General features: G+C 47.9%; 6 protein-coding genes and 1 non-coding gene across 7 annotated transcripts; 2 read left to right on the plus strand and 5 right to left on the minus strand.

Annotated features, from left to right (window-relative positions):
- Positions 1-1,254: 1,254 nt before the first annotated feature.
- EDB82DRAFT_429225 (E1-E2 ATPase-domain-containing protein) lies at positions 1,255-4,599 on the plus strand (the record flags this gene model as incomplete). The annotated part of the gene is made up of 1 exon (XM_025733450.2): positions 1,255-4,599. The coding sequence occupies one exon, from the start codon at positions 1,255-1,257 to the stop codon at positions 4,597-4,599; it is 3,345 nt and encodes a 1,114-aa protein (XP_025584355.2).
- Positions 4,600-6,384: 1,785 nt separating this feature from the next.
- EDB82DRAFT_474006 (uncharacterized protein) lies at positions 6,385-7,530 on the minus strand (the record flags this gene model as incomplete). Its single annotated transcript, XM_025733452.1, has 1 exon — positions 6,385-7,530. The coding sequence occupies one exon, from the start codon at positions 7,528-7,530 to the stop codon at positions 6,385-6,387; it is 1,146 nt and encodes a 381-aa protein (XP_025584357.1).
- A 3,315-nt stretch (positions 7,531-10,845) lies between these two features.
- Positions 10,846-11,839, minus strand: EDB82DRAFT_134934 (uncharacterized protein). Its single transcript, XM_065607043.1, has 2 exons — positions 11,371-11,839; positions 10,846-11,315 (listed from the first exon to the last, which is right to left on the minus strand). The coding sequence occupies exons 1-2, from the start codon at positions 11,565-11,567 to the stop codon at positions 11,012-11,014; spliced, it is 501 nt and encodes a 166-aa protein (XP_065464557.1). The 5' UTR covers positions 11,568-11,839; the 3' UTR covers positions 10,846-11,011.
- A 3,990-nt stretch (positions 11,840-15,829) lies between these two features.
- Positions 15,830-16,958, minus strand: EDB82DRAFT_474007 (cell division control protein 2; the record flags this gene model as incomplete). Its single annotated transcript, XM_025733453.2, has 3 exons — positions 15,830-16,094; positions 16,149-16,824; positions 16,922-16,958. 3 exons carry the CDS (start codon positions 16,956-16,958, stop codon positions 15,830-15,832), a joined length of 978 nt encoding a protein of 325 aa, XP_025584358.2.
- A 1,386-nt stretch (positions 16,959-18,344) lies between these two features.
- On the minus strand, positions 18,345-18,426 carry EDB82DRAFT_t163. Its single transcript has one exon. It is a non-coding gene; the product is annotated as a tRNA-Ser (tRNA).
- Positions 18,427-19,104: 678 nt separating this feature from the next.
- On the minus strand, positions 19,105-21,198 carry EDB82DRAFT_495590 (uncharacterized protein). Its single transcript, XM_025733455.2, has 2 exons — positions 20,946-21,198; positions 19,105-20,894 (listed from the first exon to the last, which is right to left on the minus strand). The coding sequence occupies exons 1-2, from the start codon at positions 21,056-21,058 to the stop codon at positions 19,523-19,525; spliced, it is 1,485 nt and encodes a 494-aa protein (XP_025584359.1). The 5' UTR covers positions 21,059-21,198; the 3' UTR covers positions 19,105-19,522.
- A 196-nt stretch (positions 21,199-21,394) lies between these two features.
- On the plus strand, positions 21,395-22,643 carry EDB82DRAFT_474009 (S-adenosyl-L-methionine-dependent methyltransferase; the record flags this gene model as incomplete). The annotated part of the gene is made up of 2 exons (XM_025733456.1): positions 21,395-21,537; positions 21,599-22,643. The coding sequence occupies 2 exons, from the start codon at positions 21,395-21,397 to the stop codon at positions 22,641-22,643; spliced, it is 1,188 nt and encodes a 395-aa protein (XP_025584360.1).
- Between the last annotated feature and the right edge of the window lie 173 nt (positions 22,644-22,816).

The raw sequence follows: 22,816 nt of genomic DNA on the forward strand, positions 1-22,816 counted from the left end.
CGGGAGATCCATCGACTGATGGAGAGACAGATGGAGACGGATCCATGCGCCTTTTATCAAGCAAAAGTGCGACTGATAAAGAAAGGGTGTTTTAGGAGTCGGGCCATTTTTTCGTCAACCACGTTGCTAATAGATTCACCAAAAAGTCTTGGCTAAAATACAGGTAGTTTGCTTCCCGCTGTTTTCGACTGACAGACTACCTACCTACCTACTATTCAGCCTGTGTTTTTCTCGTCATATAAGTTTGTATATGTTTACACTTCAAGATGTAAATCAGAGGGTTCCAACTCGTATTCTCAGGAGTCATGACCCTCGGTGTATCGGAAAGATTTACTGTTGTAAGCATAAGAGGCAAAACTAGTAACTGAGTTTATGCTTTTGGACCAGACTCTTTGGTTGTTTGTTTTTATAACCTAAAGCCTATGATTAGAGATCGGCTTTTTTACTATGTATTACCTTCGAGACGACCCCAGATGCTCCAGTCACGTACCGCATCTTGGCTTTGCAGTGAGTACAGGACCTACTTCTCTGTTATCATAGCTACTCAATATGTATTCAAGTACTCGGCTCCTGTCCATCCTCCATATTCCTTTCCATACTGTTTAACTAATCAATTTAATCACATTTTAAAGTCGAAGCGCGATGCACAATTAACGCAGGCAGCGGTTAGTGATTGGCAGCACATACCGCGCATCTAGGCTTTATCACATTCGGATTAGTGTCCTTTGCCTCACCTTGCTCTCACCGAGAATGGAAAAGAAGGGAAGGAAGGAGCAGCACTCGACCTTCTTTCGAAGACAATTCTTGGAATTTCTCACAAGTAGAGGCATTTTGCCCTTATCATCACTTTTATACATTATACAATACATACAAAGATTCTCGTCGGTCTTGAAATGCCAAATCAGACAAAGTTTATTGAGTATACGCATCACTAACCGTGCACCAAATTAGTGACAAAGCAATCATGACGATGGAGTCATCGTTTGCGACATTTGTGCGGTTTCTGATCACGACCCTTTGATATTAAATATCAGCTCTGGAAGCCTCTCGAGACAAACAGAACTTCTCATCCTTACTCACCAAGATTAAATATAATCCCCCCCGTGTTTTTCTGATACCAAACTCTCGCATTTTCCTGTCTTAGTTGCCTTGCTTGCGACAACTCTATTCACTAAACATATTATATACAAACCCCCAATACCTTTCACAGACGCAACACAGCACATATTATCAACCATGACAAACACCACAAAAATGTCGTCTCTATCACTTGTTGTCACGACCTCTTTTCTTTTGGGCAACCTCCACTGCCCGACTTGCGTCACCCTGATCCGCTCCCTATTACACGATACATTCGGCGACTGCGTACTATGGGTTTCTCCTAATCTTGTCACTTCTGTCGTCACAATCGAGCACAAAGATAGTTCCTTCGCCTCTGTGGGCAGCATGCAAAGAGTCCTTCAGGAAGCCGGCTTTGATGTATGCGGCGTCAACACCACTGCAAACTCTGCAAATGATCTCCACCACATCTCACAAGTAGATGGGGAAAGCAGCCGCGTTGCAGAACACTCCGATGGCTGGCTAGATTCATTCTTTCAGTTCTGGCGCCCACAGGTTTCACAGCTTGCACTCGAGCGGGCTCGTGAAGCTCACCTCGAGAACTGTGAGGCATGCAGACTCGAGAGACATACGCAGCAGTCTTTCCCATCAGATGATAAGCGACAACTGGTGAGAATCTCTTCAAGCGTATCTGAGACTCCTACGAGACGCGGCTCTGCACCTTTTCCTTTACAAAGTGTTGTCACTGATACAGCTCCCGCTCCGTCGTCTAGAGTGACACTCTCTATCGGCGGCATGACTTGTGCTGTTTGTGTCAATACAATCACACAAGAGATCGAGAAATATCCCTGGGTCACGAAAATTTCTGTCAATCTCGTATCAAACAGCGCAGCAATCGAATATACCGATGGAGACCGGGCTCAAGAGATCGTAGATTCCATCGAAGATCTAGGATACGAAGCTGCAATCGACAAGGTCGTCAACTTGCAAGACACCAAAGCATCAGTCGATGAGCGTGAGGTCGAGGTCCGCGTTGACGGTATATTCTGCTCGAGATGCCCACCACGAATTGTCACAACACTCAAGAGCCTTGCCCCGAACCGGCTTCAAATCCTACAAGAACCAACCGTTCAAAATCCCATTTTGAAAATTCGATATACCCCTAATGCTCCTACTTTTACCATCAGACAAATTTTGCGTGCCATCGAAGCAGCTGATGAGTCACTCAAAGCTTCTATCTACCACCCTCCAACACTCGAGGAGCGATCTCGAGTTATCAGGGCCAAACACCAAAGAGCGTTGTTGTACCGCGAGATCCTTACACTCATCTTTGCTGTACCTACCTTTGTTCTCGGAATAGTGTATATGAGCTTACTTCCTGACTCAAATCATGGAAAGATGTACCTTATGAAACCTTGGGTCTCCGGGCTGAGTCGCCTCGATATTGCACTTTTTATCCTCGCTACTCCGGTATACTTTTTTGCTGCTGATGTGTTTCATATCAGAGCAATCAAAGAAGTGCGAACAATGTGGCGTTCGGGAAGCCGCATGCCCGTTATGCAACGTTTCTACCGATTTGGTAGCATGAATATGCTTGTTTCGTTGGGAACCAGCATCGCCTACATATCATCGGTCGCACAGATGATTGCCGCGGCTGCATCTAGCCGCAATCATCATGGATCCGGAGCCGAAATGTACTTTGACTCTGTTGTCTTTTTGACGGTGTTTCTGCTCGCAGGCAGGCTTATCGAGGCATACAGCAAGTCCAAAACCGGCGATGCGATTGAGATGCTGGGCAGGCTTCGGCCAACAACAGCCCTACTTCTAGAGAAAGATTCTTCTGGGAACCAAGTAACTAGTACTGTTCCTGTCGATCAACTTGACTCTGGAGATCTGATTCGCGTGCCTCACGGTGCTTCTCCAGCTGCTGATGGTATTGTCGTCAGTGGAGAAACTAACTTTGATGAGTCGAGTCTCACTGGCGAGTCACGTCCTATCAAGAAAGTGGAAGGAGAAAAGGTTTTTGCTGGAACTATCAACAAAGCAGCCGCGATTGTTATGCGTGTTACTGGTACCTCTGGAAAGTCAATGCTTGATCAAATCGTTCAGGTCGTTCGAGAGGGACAGACAAAACGAGCCCCTATTGAACAAATTGCGGACCTGTTGACTACATATTTCGTGCCTGTTATCACTCTCATTGCTGTTCTCACCTGGATTGTCTGGATGGTGGTTGGATTTTCCGGAGGTATCCCAGATCACGAAGTAACTTCTTCTGGTGGCTCGGTTGTCTTTGCTCTCCAGTTTGCTATTGCTGTTTTCGTTGTCGCATGCCCTTGTGGCCTTGCTCTCGCAGCGCCCACGGCCATCTTTGTCGGAGGCGGTATCGCGGCTAAGCACGGTATTCTTGCCAAAGGTGGTGGTGAGGCGTTTGAGAAGGCGAGCAACATTGATTGCGTCGTGTTTGATAAGACAGGTACTCTCACTGAGGGAGGGGAGCCGCAGGTTACCGAATCCGTCATCTTTCCGGACACTCCATCTTCTAATGAGGAGGAGCGCCAGGCGCTTCTATCCGCGCTCAAAGCTATTGAGGAGAGCAGCAGCCATCCTATAGCCAAGGCGATTGTTTCATTCTGCGGTGATGTCCCGGCTGGTGGCATTACTAACCTTGAGGAGTTGGCTGGGAGAGGCATGAAAGCCTCATTCAAGGGTGTCGATAGCCAAATCGACATGGTCATTGGCAACGAATTGCTTATGCGAGACTTTTCAGTTACTATCTCGTCTCATGTCTGTTCACTTCTCAACACCTGGAAATCCGAGGCCAAGTCTGTCGCTTTAGTCGCTACAAAACCATCAACAGCTGAAGCCTGGACACTGGCAGCGGCACTTTCCATCTCAGATCCCATCCGCCGCGAAACCGCACCCGTGATCAAAGCATTGATCTCACGAGGTATACAAGTTTGGATGCTGTCTGGTGACAACATTACGACAGCCCGCGCGGTGGCGCAGCGCGTAGGCATTCCATCGTCTAATGTCCTAGCAGAAGTTCTCCCTTCGGACAAGGCAGCCAAAATCTCATCGCTCCAAGCCTCTCTCCACGCAAGCGGGTCGACCTCCAAACGCGCAACTATCGCCATGGTCGGCGACGGAATCAATGACTCCCCCGCGCTCACCACTGCCGATGTAGGCATCGCCATAGGAACGGGAAGCGACGTGGCCATTAGTAGCGCAGCCTTTGTCCTCGCAACATCGCAACTGACAGCTGTCGTCACGCTCCTGGATCTCAGCCGCGTCGTGTTTCGTCGCATTCGCACCAACTTTGCTTGGGCCCTTGTGTACAATATGCTGGCTGTGCCTGTTGCGGCTGGGTGTTTCTATCCCGTGGTAACGTCCGGCGGAGAAAACGTCAAGTTGGATCCCGTGTGGGCAGCTCTTGCGATGGCTCTATCAAGCATAAGCGTGGTATTGAGCAGCTTGAGCCTACGGTGTCGGATTCCTATTGTCGGGTTTCGGCACCGCAATATTGAAGTCGACGGGGAGTAAGAAAGAATGAGTGGCGTATTATGCCTACGTTTAGATAGTGATGGCTTGGCTAAGCCCCAAATTTGTTGTAAGCCGGGGTGGGATTTCAGGGTCTGTTTAGATAATACCACAATACCACACTGTTACTGTTACGTATACATGGCTTACTCTCAGGCATCTCACACGCATATGCCACGATGTCGATCTATCAAATAACCAATAGATGGATTCTCGCAAACACCATTTCTAGAATTTGTCCTCCGATGATTCCGCTTTTCGGCCCCGACGGCACGAAAAAAAGAGGCTGCAGAGTTGGACTAGAAATCCATATGCACACCATTTCGCTCCTCCAACGGTCGCGTCTCGTGTCTTGTTTCGCTCTTCGTCTCTCCGAAGGATCCGCAATGACATGACACTCACAACCATCTCTTCCCCCGCATTAATTGTTTGCGTATATATATCCGTTAAAATAGGGTTCAATTAATCAAGACTGACTGTAGGATTATGACGATATTCTACATTTGGAAAAAAAAAACTAAAAATACATCTTGACATGACTAGTAAATATGGGTTTAATAAAAAACGTTTCAATCAAGAATGAAACATGACGCTACTCATGCGCTCACTGACCTCGTATCAAGTAAACATTCTTTTGATAAACTCCATAAAACAAGCTCGAATCCCCGTATTTGCATTCGCCAATCCGCCACCCGCATACGCAACCGTCTACGTTGTATGTGGTCTTATCATACACCTGCTTGCCCCGCCTGACAACAAGTTTTTTTGAGTCATTGAAGATATGTGTTGTGTTATTTCATCATTATTCTTGATCCGGCATATGGTTGAATGTCTCCGTTTATTTCCTCTGCTTACACCTACGGAGGTCGGACTCTACGGAAACCGACAATGAAAGGATTCAGTTGTTTGCAGTTTAGTTATTCCTTCGTGATATGATTGGCTGTAGACTCGAATCAGCATACCAAAAATGGCAATTGGCCTAGGAACAACCCTGCAACAAACTCGGGCAGTGAAGAAGGCTTATTTTTATACGCAAAAGTAAGATCTACCAGGACTTGATCCTTGATCTTACCAAGTTGGTTGTAAGAATATAGTTGTAAAATTCACAAGGCTAAAAGAGGCATTCTTTGAGGTAGATCGCGGCATATCGCCCGATTTGTATTGAATAGTGTAAAAGGTATCTTATCTGTCTGATCTTATTGTTGTAGTATGCACCGCCTGAAAAAACTTTGTACCCAAAAAGTTCCCAATTAAAAAACAATAACAACTCCTGCATTCGAGGCAGTGTACTCCTTTGCCGTTTGATCCTATATCCTTTCCCAATCCATGGAACGTAAAAGTGATACGTTGTAGAGGCCGTCGAACAACGTTGATAGTGCGTGATCCAACCCAAACCATCCAGTACACCACCTTTACCCGTAACAGCAATTGTAATGCACACGCCCCCCTTAACCCCGGGGAGGCTCCTGTCTTTCATGCAAAACCCGAAGAACGCCGGTCTTTCTGTTGAAAGACTTTGAAGACCCAAGCAAATTCGACAATAGTGATAATAGAACAAAGGGAATAGTGATGGGTGGCAATTGACCATCCCATTGTGGATCTGGCTTTCTTGGAAAAGCAGATGTAGAGAGAAAAAACAAACCCGACCGACGCCTTGCCAAGCTTTCTTTTTACGATGCGAAAAAATGTGCAAAGTGAATTGATGCCAAACGTTGGTCCGTGTAAAACTCCATGCCTATGCATCAGGTATCAAGTGCGTGCGCGCACTGCCCGATTGTGGTTGGGTATTTATCGCACAGCGACACCACCACCGAGAAGACGACCCCACATGCCACGTCTTGAGCGCTGCTGCTGCTGCTGCTGCTTCTTGGACGAGGCGTCTTGGTAGTGCTGGTACTGTTGGTACTCATCGGCGGTGATCTCGTAAGGAAGCATGCGTCCACTCATATGCACCTTGGGGTAGTCAACATCGGGGACGATCTGCACAGGTGAGTCGTAGAGGCTGCCCTGTTGCGACTCGTAGTAGTAGTAAGGCTCGGCCTCGGAAGTCTCCAGGGGAGTAGTAGCCTGTGAGTAAGCGCGGCCAGAAGAGACAGATGAGGCGTAAGAGCTAGAAGAGCTGCTGTAGCTGAGACCGGGAGGAGTGACAGGTCCAGAGAGGTTTCGTGCGTGCTCGGGTGTTGATCCTCGAGAGCGGGAGTGGCCACGGGAAGAAGCAGGGCTGGGGTATCGGGCGGAGGCGGCATGGAGCTCCTTCTGTCGTCGCTTCTCCTCGCGGTGTCGAATCTTGCGGGCATGTCGCTCGGCAATCTTGTGGCGAAGAGGCTCAAGGAAGTCGTCGAGATCCCGGTAAAGGTCCTGCTCAGTAATTCGGAGATCCCACTCGAGAAGGAAGAGAAGCTGCTTCTCCATAAGGTTGACCTCTGTGCGGCTGAAGCCAAAGTTGTAGCACTCAGTGGTGATGTGGCTGTAGTTGGCCCAGTGCTTGTTCTTGGGTGAGCTGTCGTTAAGGTACTTGGCTGAGAGGATGAGAGCAGCGAGGAAGATGCGGTGGGCAGTACATCGCAGACCGCGAGCCATAGGCTGTAGCTTGGACTTGAGGCGGCCAAGGTAGACTAGTGTGGACATGAGAGTAGGGACCTGGACGTTGGAGGAGACGACGAGCTGAGTGATGAACTCCTCAAGAGTAGGTAGAGCTCCGTCTTCGGATCGGACAGTTCGGGGCTCGGGACTCCTGGGAGGAGTTGGGATGTTGTGACGAGGATCGGCGGGAGCGGGAGGCATCAAAGTCGAGTCGCAGGCGATGACGTTGTGAGCAGCTTGGGCGAGGTAGGCGATCATATCGCGGCCCACAGGCTGATAGACAAATTGTTCCAAGGCGTTCTTGTTAAGCTCCTCCATAGTGAGGTATCGTAGTGATGATGTGGAAGCCATTGTGAATGTGTATGTGGGTGAGAAGATTGAGAGAGGTGGAGGATATGAGAGTATATACACACAGCAACGAGGTGTGTATAAGTGAGGGTGGGGTGAGAAGGTTCAGGTACAGGTACAGAGTGTAAGATGTGAGGCCAAAAAAGGATTGGTAGGCCTTGAACCTTTTGACGTGAAAGCAAATGCAAAGCAAAAGCAGGTGATTAATATCTTGAGCGAATGTGACTGGAATAAGAAACCAGCCAGGGGTGAAGGAAGGCGACGTAAGGCTTGATATATCAATCAAGAGACAGAATGGCTCATGTGAGGTATAGTGGATGAGAACCTAAAGGTTGGGACGGGACCCTAGCTAGACTGAACTAAAACTGAACTGGCTTCGTAAGTAACCAAGCTAAAGTGACGTTTTTGGGGGTGGAGGGGCGTGTCTTGAAGAGGCTGAGCGCCGCGTCGCTCGCTGAGGTTGAGGTGGACAGGGGTTCACTTTCAGTGAGTCTCCAGTGCCACAAGCGGGCTGGGCTTGGCTGGCTGGCAGCTGGGCTCCATCGCTTTCGGGTCGGGTGCGTGCAGGGGTAAGGGGTAGGGGTAGTGGGCTTAGAGAGGGAGGGGTCACTTACTGGGCCTTTGCCTTTGCTTTTGCAGGGGAACGGAGATGCCTCGAGACTAGTAGGCTAGGTCCACCAAGTGAATGAATGGATGGATATCTGTAGAGGAAGAGTCCGCGGGCAAGAGTTGTTGGAGAATTGACGGCAGCTGAGCGATGGGCGGTCTGACCGGAGGATAAATGTTTTGGTTGGATGCCTTCAGCTAAGATGGGTTCCAGCAGGTACTGTATCTAACCAAAGAAAGGCAGATACCACAGGGCAAAACTTGACAGTTTTTTTCCCTTGGACTTGGAACCAAGATTGAGTGGCAAAGCGAGAGCGGTCTGTGGCTTGTTCAATCTGTCCGCGTAAGGGGAAGAAGAGAACAGAACAGTGACAGTTTTTTTAGTGTTGCTTCGCGTTGCGTTGCGTTGCGTTGCAGATGCGGCGTAGCAAATATTAAAAATGTCTTGTTGCTGTGCTGCGTCCGTTTGGTTTGTCTCAGTTTACCGAAACAACGAGATTGTGCTCGTGTTGTCCTTTCTTTTTTGCTTTCTTTGTTTGCGGGATAGCCTAGTCTTCCGAGATGTTGATTCTGATATTAATTAAAAAATACCAGACACTTGGTCTATGAAAAGTCCAGATTCAGTAGAGCCGATCGGTTAAGTGCAGCTGCTGCTGTTTGCTTTGCCGGGTACGGGATAAGGCGATCGAGGCCCTGGATTGTACGGCGATGAGCGAATTGAGACCTTTCCGAGAACAGTTTCTGTGGGAAGCGAAACGGATCGGAGCGGAAATAAAGCTGAAGCGATTTAGACTTTGTTCTACTTCTACTCTCTTTGCTCGTGGCTTAAGCTTTTGAGGCAAGAACGTAATCCAAGTTGAAGGTTGTGGGGGAGGCGTTGGAGCAGGACCTGACAACCGGAATGGTGGTGAAAGTGAATGATGAGAAATGATTTGAAATGTATGGATCGTAGGTGACGTGACGTCTTGGTTGACCGGATTGATTAATGTTGATCCAAGTGAATGATGCTGGTGATTGCAAGAGTTATATAATCCAACTTTTGTATCAAGACCGGCTTGACTGAAAAAGGGAAGGAATATTGATTCTTGATTAATCGTGAGGGTTGGCTTCAACTGGAATTTTAAGATTGCATACAAAGGGAGAGAGTCTTGCTCCTCGCCAGAGTATTGAAGGGTGAAGTTGCTTTTTTTGGTGGTTGGTGGACCTGCACCGGGAGATGAAGAACCGATAGCGCGGGGAGGTTATTAGTGGTAGTGATGGGGAATCGTCAAGATCCTCTTTTTTGTGTATCGGTACAATAGTACTCAATTAATTGTTGGCCAAGGGATGGTATGGTGTGATATGATGATGTCTATCTATACCTGCCAGAGGTATGCGGGAATGTCGAAACGTGGCAAACAAGAAAGAAAAAAAACAATAAGATCGACAAATGAATTCCAAAGGAAAGGTGAGGAGGAGAAGGATGGTGGAGTCGGGATGGGATGAAGATGATGTAGATGGAATAAAAAAAAGGTCACAAGATGAAACGGCAGTGATGAGGGCCTTAATACTCTGCTCCTAGGACTATGGTTTGATATCGATGTTTCCTTGTTCTTACTACGTGGTAGGCGACATTGCAGCAGAAGATCAGAGACGATCAAATTCATTGGCTGCAGATCCATACAACTTATGGCAGAAAATGGATCGTTGAACCTCTTTTGCGCCAGCTACGAATAGATGGCTAATAATAAGCTCATAAGCCCTTCCTTCAACCTTCAACCACCAACCAAGCTGCATAGAACAAGGGCCAGGTCTATCTGTCAGCGTATTTAGAAACTCGAATGCAATTGATTCAACCAGTCGGACGCGCATATCATGCATCTCTTTAAACGCTCGGGAAAATACTGACAGGGCTATTGATTGGGTTGCGCTATAACATCAAACACACGAAACAGTTCTCTGGGCGGTTGCAAGCTTGACGATTGGCTGTCGACTCGTTTGACATGAAACCAGCCTGTCTGAAGCAAAACTGGGGCTGCCTGCCACTAACAAAGTCCACTAAACATCAACTGAGGGGGAGGCAAAGTTAAGTAACAGGATCAACAGTCCCTGCATCTTTTTTTCTCTCTCCAATTTTTTTTTTTTGAACGCGTACCACAATGTGTGATATGAAAAGATCTACAGGGACCTTTTCCTTCTTCTTTCGTATTACATAGTGAAAATCCCTCGTCCAAGAGTTACGGTTACAGATCATCTTATTAACCGCTCATCAATATTACAAACTACCCTTGAGCATAAACATCAATCTCTAGTATTCACCAAACTAATATCGACAACGACTACGGGCCGCTCTCTCAGGCCTCTCAGTGGCGGTTGTCTCTGTATACTAATCTTGCGTGACCGTCGTTTCAGTCTCGGCTCTCTCGTCCCGTCTCGTGGAGCAGTCGTACAAAGTAAAAAAGACACATTGATTTGATCAATTGACTGTTTTGACACTTTCATCTCGCTCGAATGGCACAAAACGTTTCACCTACACCCACCACATGTCAACTGTGAACTGTACCTGGCGGCCTGTAAAATTGTGGCTGTTCTGCTGTCCTCTCCTGGCTAAGCTCACACGAATAACCTCACAGACCCTGCATTAGGTGAAATTCAATATCAACCAAAAGTTTCTCACAAAACGAAACAAATGGTTACCCACCATCAAACATTGTCAGCCAAACGAAAAAATGCATGAACAAACGCTTTTGATATTGACATTCGTGGAAACGGCAAAAGCAACGAAATCTGAGACCGCCAAGACGAGCTGGCCTGTGACATGCGTAGTTACATGGTTCTGAAGAAGCGAAGCCAGCGGAAACACAAATACAAACGCCAACGCATTTTTGTTAATGGAGGCCTACATCACCAGTAGATCCCAGCACACTGGGTGAGGATCGTGATTTAACGACTGCCAAATGCGTCCACGTTGTATCTGGGGCCTGGTCTGTGTGTTTAGTAAACCATTGATCGTCATACCATTTTTGGATTGTTTTCTATCTCTTGATGATATCGCATCCCAATTAACTTTTAGCCATGGCGCCTTGCTATGGAACCGAACCCTTGGGTTCAGGTTCAGGTCCAGATCCAGAGTCAGTATCCGTACTGCGCTTACTAAATTACTACTAACTTGGCAGTGTGTCGTTGACCACCGAGTCACATTCCTGTTGACATCTCGTCACAACCGTTGCTTTTTGTTCTCTTACTGATCGGATCTACTTTTGCCGGTCCGGCCCTGTACCTGGCGTTTTCCCCCCTTGGCGATGGCTTCCTTCAGAGGCCGATGGCGTTCGGATCATCAGCCACGAATGACAGATAAGTTTGCCGAAGGACTCGAGAGAAAATGATGCTATACAAATGGCCAAATCTGCATCTGTGCAAACATAGGCAATGCTTGATAAACAGCGTCTTGGCATAGGGATCCATCAATCCGCAGCGGCCAGTCCGCTATAGACTCTTATTGTACATACCTGCATATACATTCCGAGCCCCGACTGTCTTCAACATTGACTGCGGGGTAATTAATGAAAAGGCAAAGCAACCATCACCATTAACGAGATGCACATTCATCCCTTACAGTTACTGATGGTGGTCAAGTACATACAAAGACAGGCAGACAACTGTAGATCAATCACCGACCTCCTTCACCTGACGCTATCAGCCATCCACTGAACTGAACCGTTTCATCCCTTGCCCCGACGGTGATTATCCGTGAAGATCAAACATCAATCATGCTGCCATCATGTCTCAGTCCATACAAATAGTCCGTCCGTCCTTCTTCTCTTTGCTGCCCCATTAACCCATCAATCACTCACGACGAAGACACTAAAAGATAACCCCCTGCACCGCGCACGCTGTGAGTGTGTCGGCAGACGCCACTAGCTTCGCTCGGGAGCAGCCCTTTTAAGGAATGCGCATGTAAAAGGGTGGGCATCACCGCCAATGGTTTTTTTCCCCTCAAATGCGAGGGAGAGAGACTAAGCAAACTGATAAACTCTCGAGATACTCTGCCCTGGATAAAGGAGTAACCAGAACCAAAAACCCAATCGATAGCTTTGTTCAGGGCAACCGGTCAAGATCAATAGGTACGAAACCTTATAACCTATCTTTCGTATACAAAAACGTCCATTAAACAAAAGAGTCAATCAAATTGTTGCCATCTGCATACCAGACAGGTAGGCTATTGCGCTAATAAATCACCCCCCCTCCCCCCCCCTGCTCCTGCCCAGTAGATCCTCATTCACGATTTCCAGCTCAAACTCGGCTGGGATCTTCAATCAGAGCAGCCCTACAGTCCAATGTCAGTGCATTATAGTGACAAATCTCGACTTAGCCATCAATTCTTAACGGGCCGAGAAGAGTTAGCATTGTGATGATGCATTTTTTGTCTTATGTTCTATTTGCAATGAGGGTATCCACGATCGAGCACGTAGTGATCATCTGAGTCCATCGCGAGATCTATTGCAGCAAGTGGTCTGATTGAGGTTGTAGCTGTATCTTTGTGCTAAGTGACATGTCAATATCATCACATCACTCAACATGACTTTTCTGGTCACTTTTGTTCTGTTTTGGAAAAACTCTGCTTTCACCGACTGTTGCAGGCATATTTGATTGGGAGTATCGCATAGCATGAATCAAGGACGGCCACTAACAGCACACACAGAATCATCCATCCATCCATCTTGTCACGATAGTCAATCGTTAGCCAACTCTCAAATCGACTGAACTCTCCTGCTGAAGGTCCTTAGCCCCTGATCCTTAACCCCTGGCCACTGACCCCTGAGCCGGTCTAAGCCAGTAGCGCAATTGCACGAAGTCATGGCGTTACACGCCCTCCAAGATCCGTCCGATTTTCTCCCCTATCTGATCTTGTGATTGGCCAGCCCCGCATATGTATCCCTGACGCCTGCATGTCAAGAGCCCTCCCATCCAACGCGTGGCTCTGACTCGCTTTCCCCCTGCAAAAAGGAAGTTTTTGCTTTGCTTTTCGAGATGTGGCTGATGCATGTACGTCTTTTTCTACGCAAAGCAAGTGTGGCACAGGCACCGGAAGAGGTATGGTATGTGGGCTCATATTGGTGGCGACGCCGACGCGTACTGGATCGACCGCTTTCGGAGGGCTGCAGTCAGTCAAACAGTTCCAATATGGCTGGTTTCGGGATATGCAGCTATTCGCAGTTTGAGTCCACCTGGTTCTGTCTAGATCTTCAAGTTCTAGGGTGCCGTAGGCAGGGAGGTATATACAGTAGGTAGTAGTTGGTTTTATCAACACGAAGAGTTGGCAGACTAGAGCGTGACATGTCCTCCACTCACACTCATGCGTACAACTCGTGTATCCACTAAATTTGACCCCAAACTAGGTCCAGGTCCAATGGGTAGTCTACAGCACAGCAAAACACGACAAGAGATAAAGCATCTCGAATGAAACCTTATAGTTGCAGAACAAAACAAGACAGAAGCAGGACTGTCGTGGTCATCACTTGATCTTCAGTCTTTCATGCCTTATTCCAAGGTCTCTCCCAGTAGCGGTGGCTGCAACGAATGTCAAGAGTGGACCATCTCATGACCTTGAGCTGTAGCTAACGTGTCCGCGTGGTTGGGTTGGTCCTAGCCTCATGCCTCATGCCCAACATCCAACTACCTACCTGCCATGCGGGGAATAAGTCAACTAAAAATCGTAAACTAGTAAATCCGTGATCGGGCTGCAGCGAATGACTCCTCGTTGCTATATTGCGGTGTAGATATTCAATGCAAAAGCAAAGTCGTACTATCCACTATCAACCAGTACAGTCTAAGTGTTCGTGTAAAGTGGACTACCCCCAATTCCATCTCGTATTTCCACTACCGAACCTACTCTAACCAACCGTCAATACAACGACAAAACAATTATCCATGCTTTACTCTTTGAACAAATGAGGGAATCCTCCGTGGTCACGTCCGATGCTTTTCTTGTTCCGCTCCGGTCGATCGGTCGGTCCGGGCGATCCCCACAGAGAGTCCCCAGGCTGCCTCTGCTAAGAGTCTCCACATTTTGCCCAGACCTCGGTTCAAGCCGCGGGATTGGCGCTTCCCGCTGTAAAACCCCCGGTCGAGCTGTGCACTGCCGCTCACGATCGCCTGAACATATCATTGCATGATAACTCAGCATTGTAGGGGCTTTAAGCTTGATGCATAATGACATATTGGCTCAAAGAGGCTTCTCAACGGTTTTCGCGATGTCTATCTGAGTAAAGTTTACAGGCCTCTGTTACAAGAGTCGTAATCAAGGTTACATTTGCTTCTTGTCCTCTTGGATGCCTCCCAATGTTCATGCAACGCCAATGAGTCAACACGATTCAGAAACCAGTAAAGCATAAAGACAAAAGCAAAATGACAACACAGCCTCAGTGTTGGCATTAGACGTTTCAAAATTGATTAATACACCTTTTGCCAAGCTGAAACGAAATACTACAACTCCTACCCTGCACTTAAGATGAGGGCGCTTACAATCTTCCTCTAAGCGCCGCGTTTCAAGACCAACCCCACAGCTTGCTATTATTGTTAGGCGGCTATCAAGCCAGAGACGACATGGGGTTCACCAGATCGGAAATTGTTACCAGAATAGATTCGTGTTGCAGTACCGGCGGCCCTTTAGATGGAGACGCGCGACCTGGTCGGTCTATATTAGCTATCAGCGCCTATATTCTCCATTTGTAAAAACGCCTGGGATTTCTTCGGTCCGTGGTGTCTCCTTCGTGGCAGTGCAGACTTGCCAAGGTGATCCAGACCAACAGTCTGTTGTTGTTGTTGGTCGCGGGGGCGAGACGCACAATGCTCTGTTGTCGACGCAAGTGACCAGTCCTGATCTCCGGCCTGGTTCGTCCCGGTTTCTCGGTAAAGATCCCAAATTCCACCCGAGAGGCTGAGTGATGCTGGGTTGTAGGATCTGGCCGTCCATCGCTTCAACAATTGCACACCTCCATTGCATTGTCGCCGTACGACCGATGGGGGCCATCTATTCCTGATCAACCCCATATGCAGTTGGTCTTACGAGATAGCTCTGAAGAGCACACAATGAGTAGGAAAGACTGAACACGGTAACATTTGCCAAACGTATCATAATATCATCAATTGTCATGCTTTGCCACGCCCCGGATATCAAACCACACGCTGAGCTAAGTACTATCATTTACAAAGCACATTCAAAATCAAAGCCATACGAATAAAAGATCTGCCGCCCTTCGTAAGAACTTGATCTCAAGTCCTCTATCTGTCTGCCTTCCAAACGCCTAAAAGACAAGCAATTGCTTGTTGATTCTATCCCTGTTCTGTCATAACGAATCCACACCACCTCCATTAGTTGACCAGGCATAATAGCTTTTGACCCCATAACAGAACAAGCCAATTATGTTGGTCAAATGCCTGGTCCAGGTACTGATAGATCTTCCAGCAATGCATGGTCGAGTCAAGCAAGGCTAGCCGAACTGCAGTTTAAGCCAAGAGGCAGCCGACTGCTCAGGGTCGATTGGAAACCCCATCGCGGCCGTTGCCATGTCCGCATGTCCCATTGGCTTTGGCCGAAATGCCAAAGGTATCCTCAAAGCAAGAATACTATTTCCACCCGTCAGTCTTCCTGTCGGCGGAGTAAAGTTTAGTGCATCTGCATCTGCATCATCCGGTATGGAGCTGCGTATCCCATCTAGTGATAATAGCCATTCGTCTGAGCAGATGCCTGCTTCTGTGCCAGGTACGGCTCAAAATAGGGGTGGTTGAAAGCTCCCTTAGCCGAGATACGGTTTGCTGGGTCATACACCAACATCATCTCAAGCAATTCTAGACCGTGTTCATCAAGAGTGCTGCACAGAGAGTTACTGTAGTCACGCTGCCACTTGGGGAAGGATGCCTTGAAGTCTGGGTAAGATGTGACACCTGGCCAGATGTCTTCAGAGGGTGTACCGAGAGTGCTGGAGAACTATTAGTTGCCTGAATAATAGTCATGGCGTAGTCATATCACTTACCGGAAGATCTTGAAGATTTCATCAATTTCAGAGTCACCGGGGAAAAGAGGCTTGCGTGTGCACATCTCGGCAAAGATGCAGCCAACGGACCACATGTCCACGCCAGTCGAGTATTGACGGCCTCCCAGTAGAATTTCAGGGGATCGATACCAAAGAGTGACAACTTCGTGAGTGTATGTGCGCAGAGGCACGCCAAAAGCGCGAGCAAGACCAAAATCGGCGAGTTTGAGGTTACCCTCCTTGTCGATTAGAAGGTTCTGTGGCTTGAGATCACGGTGGAGGACCCGGCGGGAATGACAGTACTTGACACCATCACAAAGCTGGTACATGAACTTGCGAACGACCATGTCGCCGAGGCCAAGATGTTGCAAGTGCGGCGATGTACCATCGGGCAAGGCCTTGCCTCGACCGCCATCGCTTACGGGAAGAGATTCCATGTACTTCTTGAGATCGAGGTCGAGGAACTCAAAAACGAGATATAGTTTGTGACCATCTGAGTGAACAATATTGAACAGACGGACAATGTTGGGGTCTCGCATTTCCTTGAGGAGGGAAATTTCGCGAATGGCGGTACTTGGGACGCCTTCATCTTCAGCTTCAAGGCGAATCTTCTTTAGGGCGACAATTCGACCGCCATTGGCGAGGTCTCGAGCCTTGTACACGACACCGTATGTGCCTGGAACATGTCAGAATTATGGTCTTGCAGTAAAAAAGAAAGCTAGTGATCTGCGGGAGCTTTCAGGGTGAAGCTTGGCAGAGAAGAGCACACGTACCTTCACCAATCTTTTCCAGCTTCTGGTAATTCTCCATGGTCGGCGCTGTGTATGCGTAAAAGGTATCGCAAATCGATGATTGTGTTGAAGAAAGGGTGAAACGTGAGATCCGTCTTTTGAGAAGAATTAAGCAAGAGACAGCTGCGTCGGCGGCGTGGATGTTGGGAGCTGAAGCTGTAGGGAGAGCTTCTCGGGGTTTAAGTTGCGGTGATGCAAGTCCCGTCTTATTATCGAGATTGCGCAGTGGGTATCTCGCCCTGTCTTGTCTTGTCTTGTCTTTGCCTTGTTTCGTATTATGCGATCGTTAATCGTGAAACGTCAAGAAAGAATCAGACTCGAGTTGCTCGGGCAGCCAAAGAAAAATGTCTGCGAGTTTGAGACTATCTTTGCTAGTCGGTCAATGACCAAAGAAAAAGAGGTCTCGTTCTGCTGATGGTGGGGGAGGAGGAAGATGATGAATACGGGAAGGCGGGGGGAAAGGCAGAAGAAAGAAAAAGGGTCCAATTTCAAGTACGAACAGGCTCAAGTCTGTCAACAAACAGAAAATAAAAGAACAAAGAAAGACGCGAGTTAATGGACGGAATCTTTGAAAAGCTTTGTGTTATACGAGACGAGAATCTCGTTGTCTGTGCATTAACTTTGTGGCGGGCGTTGCAACAGATTGTGGTCTCTCTGCCGCTGTTCCTGGCGAACGAGAATTCGTGACTTGAGCGATGAATGAATATTACCAGGTAGGCGGTATGGATGAATGTTTACTTTTAGACGAGATAGGCAGGCTGCATACCTCTTTTGCTTGCTTGGTTACTGACCTCAGTAGGTTGCTGGCGTGGTCCTACCTGTAATACATCACTAATAGCAGTTAATCTTCAGAACCACCTAGGCGATCATATGGATGTGTTAGCAGGTAACAGGCTTAAACTCATTTCATCCAAAGCGCCTCTGTTCCTGCTTACACTGAACTTCTACTCAACCATTGGTGAGAAGAATCCAAAGCTCAATTAAACCTACGGGCATCTTTCTTATTTAGGTCTCGGGGAGACGGTGAGTCGTTCCAACCTTGCTACACTACTGTACGCGTCTTAGTCGCGCTTCTTTGTCTCGGGGCAATTCAAAGAATGACCATAAACCAGGTTGACTTATACAATTTCTTGTTTTCGAGAGAAACATGGCTATTCGTCCGGAATTTCAACATGTCATCAGGTCGTTTATTGTATGAGACAGCCCGGGTTGACTCATATTGGTCTGCCTCATTCAAAGTCAATATTGTTCAAGACATGCATTTATCCACCCAGCAACACTGCAACGTCTATCAACGCAATGAAACCAACCAACGTCGACTCATTAATAGCAAAAACTATGACAGGTCGACCAACTGACTTGATTGTCCAGGAAACAAAACATCCACACTGCAAAAAGATCAATTCGACGCAGGCCTGATTCGAACAGACGCCTCCGAAGAGAATAGATTTCTAGTCTATCGCATTAGACCACTCTGCCACTGCGCCTAGAACGAATTGATAGGGGTTAAGGTCAGTTTCAGACCTATACGCATATTCTTTGAGGAGTAACAAGCATTTTCCCGCTGATACTTGCTCTCAAAATGGTTCAATGGTATCGTGATGGGATGGGTATAAGACCGTTTTTCCCTAGTGATAAGAAAATTTTCCAGAGAGGCTGGTTTGCTAGGAGTTTATGAGTTGGCGCATTCTATCCGTGTTGCTTGGCCAAAGACATGCAGGCGCAACGGTTGTTCGATAAGCTCTGGAAGTTAATGCTCATGCATGAACTATAAAGCCTGGAAACTTTACAAGTATGTGTGCATGACCCCCCCTGATATGAGTACGATTGGGACTCAAGCATAAACCGTTGGGCACTTTTGATGGAACAATAGACAGGTTGGGCTCAGCACATGTCAGCACGATAGGTGACTGGACAGCAACTTCTGACATGATGATAGGTTCATCATCATGTTGAATAAACCGCATAATATTTGGGTTATGGGTCATAAGTGATGGTGTATGTATTCGTGGAACATAGGCATCCTGCTAGACAACACCCAGTCCCCAAGGCATCAGAAAACTTGGCCGCTGGAAGCATAACAGAAGAAATTCACATGTCATTTTATGCTACTTAGACCATAATTCTTAGAACACCTACGGATTTTTGTACCCTAAGACTTAGGAGGACAACTTTCTGCTGCCGACTGGCCAGTCTCCCATTTGGCGCGACTGCAACAGCATTGGACAATCCAAAACAAGATTCGAATTATTGAACTCGGCGTAAATGAACACCCCTACAATTTTTATACATTGTTCAGCCTGCTGTGTCTACATCTAGATACGAGATCTGAAAAGTCGCCTGCATAAGTAGCCATGTCCGACATGCTACCTATACGTGAAATCTGTCGAGTCTCTAGAGCAACCCGAAAGTTATATTGTCATCCATCCTTTCCTCGTGCCCCAAGTCACGTTTGTAAGTTCAAAATCGTGAGTTATTGCATCGGTCAGGACGAACATGTTAACTGGATTGTCAAGGTAAAATCATGGCGGATGTATATTAGTAGTTTTGTCGTTCTCAACCAGAGCTCATGTAATACATGCATTATGTACCTTCGTTCCTCCTCAAGTCCAATACCTTTCCTAAATTCAACGTTCCCTTTGCACCCCATCCCGCAGGTCCAGCTTGAACATCAGGCCGAAGGTTGATATACCAAGTCCACGCTCGCTTATCCAGCTCTTCGCGGCCCAGAGTACCACCCCAGCTCCCAAACAGTAATCGCAACGCACCGAGAACACGTCCCAGATTCTCATGTTTCTCTTCGTTGGCAGCGGTGACCGTCTTCTTTCCGCTATCCTCAACTGGCGCAAAGGCTCGTAGAATGTAGTTCCGTGCACCCTCTGGTCGATGGATCGGCATGCCGACAGTTGACGTTGAGGGATTCTTGTCTTCTGGATCGAGAGCCCAGACAGGTTCCCCATTGAGGCTAGATGTACGCTTCTGAGATGATAGAGCGTCGTTGAGGCACTCCCTCATCAGGCGCCAGCGATCGGGGCCAAGCATGACACCGCCGTACCATCTTGTAAGCACGACGAGCGTATTGCTGATGTCGAGATCGCGCAGTTGTTGGAGCAAGAAGTTTCCACATCCCGACTCTCCATCGTCAAAAGAGGCTTCTTGTTTAAGGGGTGAGTTTCCGAAGCTGGTCCGAATAGCCCAGGCGTTGTGCGTTGCAGTCTCCAACTCTGGCTTCTCAGCCATGAGAGATTTGATAACTGCACCACGTGTAGAAGGTGAAGTTATAGGTATAGCATGGGCTATGAATGTAGAACCCCTCGAAGATAACTTTCGACTTGCGATCCAGCCTTTTGGGTTTGGTGGACTGCTCTGAAGGGTTGCTGTTGAAGCGTTGGATGATGTAACCTGAGAAGAGCCTGACCAGGTATATCCGCCTCGTTTGAGAACCGGAACGGGACGGTTCATAATCGAAATCTTTGGTTGTCCCTCGGGGGCTTTTTCTTGTCCACCAGGGAGAGCCTTCTCGACACCTATACTTATAGCTTTGGTTCGCGAATTGGCGCTCACGACAGCCTGCGCGAGACTCAACCGACTGCTCAGAGGCTGTTCCGGCATAGTAAATCGTAATAGTTCAACAGCAAAAGCCAAGAGCAAGGGCGCCCTATTAGTAATAACGGTAGTGTTTCGAATGATTTCCTCGTCCTCTTCCAAGGGTAACTCTAGAGCTGCTTCGAGATCATCTCCAGACATAGCGCTATAGTCTAAATCACGTCGATGGGCCTCAAGTTTCGGCTTCTTCACTTCCGCAGTAGTTTTGGCGCCATCTTCAGCTGCGCGCTTAGTACCACTCTTCTTCTCGTGATTCTTGCACGCTGTGTGAAGACTCTTTGCTATCTTGGCATCATCACCGAGGGCTTCCTCGACTGTAGCCAAAGGGGCATCAGCGATTTGAGCGATACTGTAGTATACACGTTAGTATAATGTTATAAGATGATTTTACCAATGCTACCTCCGGAGATTCTTTGATTGCAGAGCTTTTACGTGGCCCATGGCTGCCATCATGGACACTTTACGCGCCGTGAGCAGGCGTATAAGCTCTTGGAGGTCATTTTGTGTTGCCATGCTTTATTTGTATCAGCTGAAAAGAGAGCTGTATGGTCTGTGAGGCTCTCTGTTGTAATTCTGGTTCAGCTTCTGATTCAAGAGATTTAGTGTCAACAGATGATTGTTGTAAGTCATAAAGGTATCAATGACCGTTAACGCTCCGCGATATGATGAATGCGCCCCCAGAGATCGGACCCACCCGTCGAATGGAACCGACCCGCTCCACGAAACCCTGCTTGTAATCGTATTTTCATCCACTCACTTCGACATGTAAAACCTCATCATCAAGACAGCTTCAATTCCCCCGTTTCGCACCTCAATAGTCGCCACGAACCCCATGGAAATACCGCCATCATGATCAATTCAGCTCGAGGTCTCACTATGAGAGCCTTCCGCACACAATGCCGTTTCGCGAGCTCTACACCTCGAACTCCCCGCCCTAATATCAAAACGCCGACATCTCGACCCCCACCAAAGATCTCGAAACCCTACAAACCGTACATCTCCTTGTCCGCATACGATACCCAAAAAGCGAGTATACTAATACACAACGCCCAGCAAACCTCGACCTGAATATATCCCGAAACCCTCCTCCACATCCACCTCATCCTCGTCCTCGTCCTCCGCTTCGTCGTCTCCCCAGCAAGCCGAAACTCTTCTCGATCTCTGGCGTGCAACATGGCTTCCTCTAACAGGAGCAGCTCTACTCGCCGGTGCTCTCGGCTTCTACATCTTCGGAACAGCTGCCGCGTCCTTCAAAGCGACACCCTGCAGCGGCGAATGCGAACACGCTACCCCTACTGGTCGACCACCAGCCCTCGATGGCGATAACGCGGAACAGTTCGACAAGGAGCTTACTCTTCCCGAGTGGTGGATGGGCATCACAAAGTTACGAAAGCGCTTAGCAGAACGCGCGGACGGACATGTACTGGAGTTGGCAATGGGCACAGGTCGCAACCTGGAATACTTCAACTGGGAGCCATTGAACATGCGCGTGGAAGGGAAACTCAGCAAATTCGGCAGTAAGATCCCTCGAGGTGTTTTGTCATTCACCGGTCTCGATATTTCGGTCGATATGCTCGATGTAGCTCGAAAACGCCTGGTCAAAACTGTTCCGCCTATGGAAGGGTCTGATCCCATTGTCCGCGCATCTACTATGGCCGACCATACCGGAGGACAATTATCGTATCTCAACGATCAACTCCGATTAATTCATTCCGACGCACATCATCCGATTCCCGGGCCGGCGACCCCTGCGACCACGAAATACGATACGGTTATTCAAACATTTGGCCTGTGCTCCGTGTCTGACCCTGTCGCTGTCGTCAATAACCTGGCCAAGGTTGTCAAGCCAGGGTCAGGTCGCATAATTCTCCTCGAGCACGGCAAGGGCTGGTATGGTATTGTTAATGGTCTCCTCGATCAAAATGCTGGCAAACATTTTGCGAAATACGGCTGTTGGTGGAATCGCGATATCGAGGCTCTCGTCGAAGAGGCAGCAAGCAAAACACCAGGCCTTGAAATCGTCAAGGTGGAACGGCCCAACTTTCTACAAATGGGCACCTTGGTCTGGGTCGAGTTACGCGTGAATGACAAGACTTGACACGTCACGCATTCACTCGAGCAAACGATTAATATGAAGAATGAGAAGGGTTTGTAGAATATAGGATTATGTACAATATTCAAGAGTCGAAAGCAGTATGAGCGGCATTGCATTTTTAGAACCCAAATATGCGCAACCTTTTTGGCGCCGAATAAATCAAAACCACGGGGATG

The sequence above is a fragment of the Fusarium venenatum genome (assembly GCF_020744135.1).
Source record: "Fusarium venenatum strain MPI-CAGE-CH-0201 chromosome Unknown EDB82scaffold_2, whole genome shotgun sequence".
Classification (NCBI taxonomy): Eukaryota; Fungi; Ascomycota; class Sordariomycetes; order Hypocreales; family Nectriaceae; genus Fusarium; species Fusarium venenatum.

Bases quoted from the DNA above. Each gene is read 5' to 3' on its own strand.
- EDB82DRAFT_495590 (XM_025733455.2), bottom strand. From the start codon at position 21,058: ATGGCAACACAAAATGACCTCCAAGAGCTTATACGCCTGCTCACGGCG. The intron at 20,895-20,945 runs GTAGCATTGGTA...TGTATACTACAG, and splicing joins CAATCAAAGAATCTCCGGAG to TATCGCTCAAATCGCTGATG.
- EDB82DRAFT_134934 (XM_065607043.1), bottom strand. From the start codon at position 11,567: ATGCCAAGACGCTGTTTATCAAGCATTGCCTATGTTTGCACAGATGCA. The intron at 11,316-11,370 runs GTAGATCCGATC...AGATGTCAACAG, and splicing joins ACAGGGCCGGACCGGCAAAA to GAATGTGACTCGGTGGTCAA.